Source organism: Epinephelus moara, chromosome 5, assembly GCF_006386435.1.
Source record: "Epinephelus moara isolate mb chromosome 5, YSFRI_EMoa_1.0, whole genome shotgun sequence".
Lineage (NCBI taxonomy): Eukaryota > Metazoa > Chordata > Actinopteri > Perciformes > Serranidae > Epinephelus > Epinephelus moara.
The window spans coordinates 30,011,611-30,019,191 of NC_065510.1; the positions used below are offsets into that span (position 1 = coordinate 30,011,611).

The window sequence follows — 7,581 nt, forward strand, 5'->3', positions numbered from 1 at the left end:
GACTAGGCCTAAGTCAGCCTAACTAGGGGCTGGTACAAGGCAAGCCTGAGCCAGCCCTAACTATAAGCTTTATCAAAGAGGAAAGTCTTAAGTCTAGTCTTAAATGTGGAGACGGTGTCTGCCTCCTGGACCGTAACAGGAAGATGATTCCACAGGAGAGGAGCCTGATAGCTGAAGGCGATGATTATCAAAGAGAAGTCTGTAGAACGGTTGACAAGACACGTCAAACTGCAAAGAAGGTCAATTATGACTCTTTCTATTATTAACTCCGATAAGTTGCTCAGTGGTGCATGAATCCAAAAAAGCTCTATTTCTGTGGTATGACATTACCGGGATGGTCAACACTGCTTCCACATCACTGGCCAAGACTTCCACTGGCCATGATACCTACATCCGGTTTAGCACAACACCAACTTGAATGGGGGTAAAATGATTTAATCTTGCAGCTCTCCTAGACTTTCCAAATGTTATTGGACCAAATTGTATAAATCCTGATAGTTAAACGAATAATTTCCTGGGGGTTGTGATGCTCACAAAAAAATGTATCCACTGATTTACAGCCATCTCTCTCACAATGTAAGTCTATGGGAAGAAGTATGGCATCATGTAACGGACTCGGGAGTTTTAGTTCTACTGGCCACTAATGAAAATAGGCGTCAAAGCCCGGTGCACTTTTTTGGGGCCTGACTATAATGGTCTATCACATATTAAGATGTACTTTTCTCCGTGTGACAGATGGTGTCGCTGTATTATGCTCTGCCTAAAGAAAAGGAGAGTGACTGTCAGAAGTTTAACCTGTCAGTGCAGCTCCTCCCAGGTATTTTGTCTGTATTTGTTGTAATTGTACCTGTTTGCCATCCATTTTCCTGCTGGCTAGCAGTCTTCTTGCCATGTATTTTTCTTTTATGAGAAAAAACAAAAACAAAAATCAAATGCTGATTAAATGTTTTGCTCCTGCAGAGAAAATGGAAGAGGATGAGAACATATACAGGCTGAGAATAGAGGTTTTGTAAGTACACGTCATACTGATGACTGTTAGTAACATGGCTTTACACAAAACATTTTGTAACCAGCTATAGCCCCTACAATAACCTTTATGAGTTTGTTAGGGTGTTGCTTTCTTTCTTTCTGTCTTCTTTATGCTTTTATTTTAATTATTCTGTCCATTCTGTGTACAGCTATAAGGACAGAGAGAGCGATGCATCCATGTCAATCTTGGATATTGGGCTGCTTACTGGCTTCACTCCCAACACAAATGACCTGGACTTGGTAAGAACTACAAATACACATATACCCACGCAAAGTTCAGTCAGTGTGTATTGTTGGGAGGAACAAGCTGTGTTTTATGGTTTGGAAAGTCGTCTGACAACGTGTGATTGTGTGTAGTTGGCTAAAGGACGTGCCCGCACCATTGCAAAATATGAGATGAACACAGTCCTGTCAGAAAGAGGCTCACTCATCATCTACCTGGACAAGGTGAGACATCACTGTTTCCTACCTCTACACTATTTCTCTCTGCCTTGTTCTTTCTTTATTTATCTGTTTCAAATTTGTCCGCAGGTTTCTCACAGACGACCCGAGGAGATCAGTTTTAGGATCAATCAGAAGCTGAAAGTGGGAGTCTTACAACCGGCTGCCGTGTCTGTCTATGAATACTATGACCGTGAGTCTCAAAACACTAAGAAATATATGATGTCTCCATGTGCTTTGCTGCTTGTAGATGTCACAGTAGTGACACATAGTGGATAAGCAGGCGTTATTAGCTACATTTTTAAATTCTTTATTTTCATTTTTTGATAAACTGCAGTTACCACTAAATATTTTTATCTTTGATTCTTGTTGCAGAAAGACATTGTGTGAAATTCTACCATCCAGAGAGGAAAGCTGGACAGCTACTGCGGCTCTGTAGAAATGATGAATGCACATGTGCAGAAGGTAAACAGGATGACGTCAATCAGACCTAATCTATCTACTGTAAACATACATTTGCCCCAAACACCTAAAGACAACACTAACATTGTGCTTAACAGAGGTCAGGCACTGATCAGATGTTTTGGGCTTATCATCTGCGCTGTCTGTAAACTGCAGCAATGTATTATTGTATCTTAATAAAGTGGGAGACTTTTGGCCAAAAGAAAATTAAAAAAAAGATTAAAGTCTGCAGCCATGTTGATGAGTGTTGCACCTAGTTTCTCCCATAGACTGTAAATAGTTGGACATAGCTACCGTGATGTCACCCATTGGTTTGTAAACCCTTTTAGAATCTTCAATTTTAGCATTTTGTCTGTCGCCAACTTGGTTATGTGCAGCCAGATGTGACGATATTTGGGTGAGGCTTGCACTGTCAAAGATCAAGGAGTGGATCTGACTGAGAAGCAGGGGACACTATCGATAGACAGCCTGTCACTCTGAGCGGTCTGACCTTAATTATACATAACTTTAAGCCTTAATAAAATGTAGGTGTTATAGGAGTTATATAAAAATTCGTCCACCGTTCAGTTTCTGTGAACGGGGAATTTAGCTTTAGAGACCAAATCCTATTCTTGTACCAGGCTGTAAACATGTTTATTTTTGCTGTGAAGGTAGGTATTATAACATGTGTGTCTATGTGGATTGACTGGCTTCAACTCATCAACACACATCCACATGTTCCTATTTATTGGTTAACTTGTGCCGACTGTGCATTTCCAGAGAACTGCAGTATGCAGAAGAAGGAAGATATCACCAATGATCAGCGAACAGCTAAGGCCTGTGAGAGTACACCAACCAGCAAAATAGATTTTGGTAAGAGAGCGTACATGGACTGCATTAATACAACACTTTTATTCGAAAAATGTGTGTGTATGCTTGTGTGAGTTAGTGATTGAGAGCATAAGTGGGTGCTGGCAAGGGAGCCAGTGAGGTAACAATCTGCATCTTTTCTGCCCTCAGTGTACAAAGTGAGGCTGGAAGGGTTTACAGACGGTTTGTCCACTGACATTTACACAGTGATGGTACTGGAAGTCATTAAAGAAGGTGGGTATTTATCCTGAACTGCCTTAAATGTACGACCCTCTGATGTTTCTAAGGTGCCTTACAGGTGAAGGTGGCATAAAGATTTGTTTGCCTCTTTCAGAAATTTGATGGGCACACTGAGTCTCAGTGGTGTTTTCAATCAGACAGAAAAATTATGGCAGTCTAAAGGAAAAGTTCAACATTTTTGAAACGCTCATTCACTTTCTTGCAGGGAGTTAGATGAGAAGATTGATACCATTCATGTGTTGTTACGCATGAAGCTTCCTCAAGCAGCCAGCTAATTAGGGGCTGGGTATAGAAGGCTCATTCTGGCCGAAATGAGTTTCCACTGTGGGGTGGCTGGGCTCAGTCTTAGAGATAGGGTGAGGAGCTTAGACACTGTAGGGAGCTCGGAGTAGAGCCGCTGCTCCTTCGCGTCAAAGAGGCCAATTGAGGTGGTTCGGGCATCTGATCAGGATGCCTCCTGGGAGCCTCCTGTTAACGGCGTTCCGGGCACGTCCCACTGGTAGGAGGCCCCGGGGCAGACCCAGAACATGCTGAAGGATTACATATCCCATCTGGCATGGGAACACCTTGGGGTCCCCCAGGTGGAGCTGGAAAGTGTTGTTTCGGAGAGGGACGTCTGGGGTGCTTTGCTTGGCCTGCTGCCCTGCAACCCCGCCCCAGCGGATGAAAATAAATGGAAGGATGGATGGAAGGATGGTATAGAAATGTTACAGCCCATTGGTCCCCGGCACTGAAAGTGCAAGGAACCTATTATTTTTGTAGAGAATATTTTTATTTTGTACAGTTGAATTTTTGAGGAGCTTGGGGTGCTCGAAAACTCATTAAATTTCGTCAGAACTGGCAAAAGTTCTGCAGTGACTGGGTTGAGGCATGGCCAAATGCACACCAGTGGGATAAAGGTCCTTTGATGTTCACAAAATTTGGCAGGATCATTGCTATCATCTTTAAGAACAAATTCCTTTTATTTTTAAATTTTGGATTTCTTGCATATTTTCATTTAACAAATACCCACGTTCAAACTAATAATTATTTTGATTTGATACAACAGTTGGGTTTAGGTGGAGCACCTTGGCTCTGAAGCGCCTCTCAAAATTCTTTCAGCCTCTAAATGCATTTTCAAAGTCCTTGAAATACTTGAAAACTCACGAAACTTAAGATTGTGAGAATATACAGCAATTGGGAGAAAAGTTGCTCAGATATTCACGGTTTGGTGCCCACAGTGCTCTCATCATTTTAGACATATTTCTCAACAGGTTTCATTTGTTCGTTTTTCATGTATTTTGTGCAAACTTTTTGGAACTCATAGAAGGTTTTTTGGATTATTTTCAGAATTGGTCAGTAAAACCTATGCAAAGTTTTTGTGGAACAACGCTGCCATGACATGGCGGCCATTTTGCCCGTTTTTCCATAAAACAGGAAGTTGTTGTAACTTGTGTGTCCTATCTGCCCCACATTTCACATGCTCATTAAGAGTCCTGGCCTTAAGACATCTACGTGCCAATACTGAGTGATATTAATTGTGCCCCCCTATTGGCAACAGGGCCTTGTGTGACACACATCATTCGATTTACATGAATTTTACATTGTGTGGACAACACTTGACACACAGCAACATAATGCATCCGGCCCGTACGCCCAATTTGCAGGAAAGGGCCTCTTCATCATTGCTTGGAGCTTTATCTTGCATTGCCAGGCAACCAGCATACACTCCAGTAAGTTACTGGTCCACATAGTCCAGTACATACATACCATAAAATGGCTAATTGTTGTTTTTACACTTGTTTTTTATGGATTAAACAAACGAACATTACAGGTATTGGCAGCTGGATTTTGTTTCCATTGGAAAGAGCAAGAATAACAGTCTTTATGCTAAAGTAAATCAGCTAAGCATTGGCTGTGTATTTAGGGCTACAGTTATGAGAATGGTATCAATAGTGATATCAGTCTAACTCTCAGCAAGAAAAGCAAGTAAGCATATTTCCCAAAATGTCTTTCCTTTAAGCGAAATTCACCAGAGAATATTTCATAGTGCAACATTAATGTTTTGTACCACAGGTTTAGCGGTGCATTTAACTTAATCTGTAAGTCTCTTTTTTATGTTCTCCTATGTTTGAATTACAGGAAGTTATGATGTGGGTCCTGTGAATAAAAGGCGCACATTCCTGAGTTATCCGCACTGCAGGGATTCTTTAGATTTGGCGACGGGCAAAACCTACCTCATCATGGGAACTTCCAATGATATTCACAGAGATGAAAAAGAACAAACGTAAGTTTGTCCTTTGTGTGAAAGTGTTTTGATTGTGCATTTTATCATTTTTAAACTTTCACTGCATTTTATCACTAAATCAAGACTTTCTTTGTCTTCAGCTTATTTGTTACTATTGCCAATGATAAAGTAATTTAATGTACAGGTTTTTGTGATGTTATGTTACAGAGTGTCACAGAACATTGGTCACATGGAGACCCAGTGGCCCTCATCTACAAAACAAATGTAGGGTAGAGAACTGGGCGTAGAGTCATTTCCCCTCAAAGCTCAGCATTTATTAGCGTGGTTGTGAGCGCAGGCTACAATCAGATCTTGCGTCAGATCTCAAATCATCTATGCGTGTGGACTTGCAGTGCAGCATAGTAAATCTGGCTGAGTTGAGAGAAAGACCCATACTCTGACCGGCACAAAGTATTTGCAGCCACATATTAATCAATTAAAAATGCATGGCTGGTGAGAAACCATATACTATATTCTAACTGTATCAATATATTTATATATTAGGTTGGTACATTTCATGAATGTGTAAATGAAATATTCCAACCTCGATTTTGATTGTCAGCTGCAACGCTGTGATTTCTTTCCACACTGCCTTCTTCAGACTTCCTTTGATGCCGGTTCTCAGGCTGCCAAATACAACCAATAATTGAACTGGACCTGGGACATCACTGTTTCCATTTCTGGCTCAGAGAAGTTTCTTTTCTTGGCAGTATTACAACCCTCCATTTCATAAACTCTAGGGTCAAGGCCTCTACACTGAGAATACATCTGGGCAGGATATTTGAATGACAGTTGTTTTCAGTTGCCACATTTATCAACACCTGATCTCTCCAACGCTGTGACTGGTAAAATTATACATGAACCCTTGTTAGATGATTTTGGTGCTCGGATCTGCGCTGGCTTGTACATAAGACTAATAGATGAGGGCTAATGTATTGTCACCTTGCTCTACTCAGGTATCAGTATGTACTCGGAGAGAGAACCTGGATCGAGTACTGGCCCACAGAAGCAGAGTGTCAGAGTGATGAACACAGACCGACCTGTTTGGGCATGGAGGAGCTGGTCCAGCAGTACCAACTCTTCGGATGTCAGCAGTAGTGAAACACAAGGAAATAAATCTTTTTGAAATGATTTTAGTTTTCTTTATTCTTATTATGTATAAGTTTCACAGCTGTGGGATATAAGGGCTTATGATCATGAATTGCTCATTTAAGATCTTGTATGTAATGGTCTGCATTTCATTGTCTCTTTTAGACAAATAATAAAAACAGTTATGCTGATTACTGTTTAATAAGATTTGATAGGTTCAACTAGAAGAGGAAGTTTAATAAAGTTTAATAATGGTAAACTCAGTGCATGGATGAATGCACAGAAAGTTTAGTAATAACTACATTTCCATGCACAAAATACATTTTTTTTTTGCCTTTATCCTGAAAATCACAGTATTCCCAATGAGCTGTTTGCATAGATAATGAAAATGAATATTCCACTGATATTTCCATTTACATGCAGCCGTGCATACATAGATTAATGTGCCCTAACATGTCGTTTTTCATGTTAAAGTATGCAAAAGTGAGATGGCTGGAGCCACTTGTGCCATTTTTCTTGTTTGCATCAAAACAGGAATTTTTTAATTTAAATTTTTTAAAACCTTCAAAAAACCTGACAATATTCCACATTATTCATACATTAATGGTATTTTTCAACTTTTAAAGCCAGCATTGCACTGTAGCGTCAGCTATTCAGCATGCAGCATCCACACCTGCATTTCTTCAGAAATTGCATTCTCTAGTGTTTAAAAGTTTCTCCTTCTGACCAGAAATGTTGGTAGAAAACAAAATCAAGACACATGCTTTATGTTCTGGTTGGCAGGCAGGGGCGGGTCCCCAGGCATGCTGACCCCTGGCATCACAGGCTATACTTGAAGTATCAAAAGTAAAAGTTGACCTGCTCATTATGCAGAGTGGCCCATTTCAGAATAAAAAATACTATTGTACTAGCCTATAATTATTGATGCATTAATGTGTTCATCATTTCAGTGTTGCTGCTGGTGAAGGTGGAGCTCATTTTAAGAATTTTATATACTGCTGGGCAGGGGTGGGTAGAGTACTGAAAATCTATACTCAAGTAAAAGTACAATTACTGCCATAAAAAATTACTCAAGTAGACGTAAAATTACTATTTGAGAAACCTACTCAAGTAAAAGTAAAAAGCACCTGGTTAATAATTTACTCATGTTGGGGTCAACATATATTTACCTTACTCGGCGGCACCATAAATGTTGGGGTCAACAT

General features: G+C 40.3%; 1 protein-coding gene across 9 annotated transcripts in view; it reads left to right on the forward strand.

The window, feature by feature from the left end:
- The window catches only part of LOC126390983 (complement C3-like), a 94,705-nt gene that overhangs the window by 30,713 nt on the left and 56,411 nt on the right, over positions 1-7,581 (forward strand). The window contains exons 34-43 of one of the 9 annotated variants that reach the window (XM_050045529.1): positions 736-817; positions 961-1,009; positions 1,179-1,269; positions 1,387-1,476; positions 1,561-1,663; positions 1,846-1,935; positions 2,692-2,784; positions 2,932-3,015; positions 5,143-5,287; positions 6,244-6,418. The exons of 4 other annotated variants lie outside the window; for them this stretch is intronic. In XM_050045529.1, coding sequence (XP_049901486.1) covers positions 736-817; positions 961-1,009; positions 1,179-1,269; positions 1,387-1,476; positions 1,561-1,663; positions 1,846-1,935; positions 2,692-2,784; positions 2,932-3,015; positions 5,143-5,287; positions 6,244-6,385 — 969 coding nt within the window. In that variant the 3' untranslated portion in view covers positions 6,386-6,418. Of the gene's footprint in view, positions 1-735; positions 818-960; positions 1,010-1,178; positions 1,270-1,386; positions 1,477-1,560; positions 1,664-1,845; positions 1,936-2,691; positions 2,785-2,931; positions 3,016-5,142; positions 5,288-6,243; positions 6,419-7,581 lie in introns of those variants that run through there. 4 more of the 9 variants (XM_050045532.1, XM_050045531.1, XM_050045528.1 and 1 more) reach the window with 4 other exon arrangements.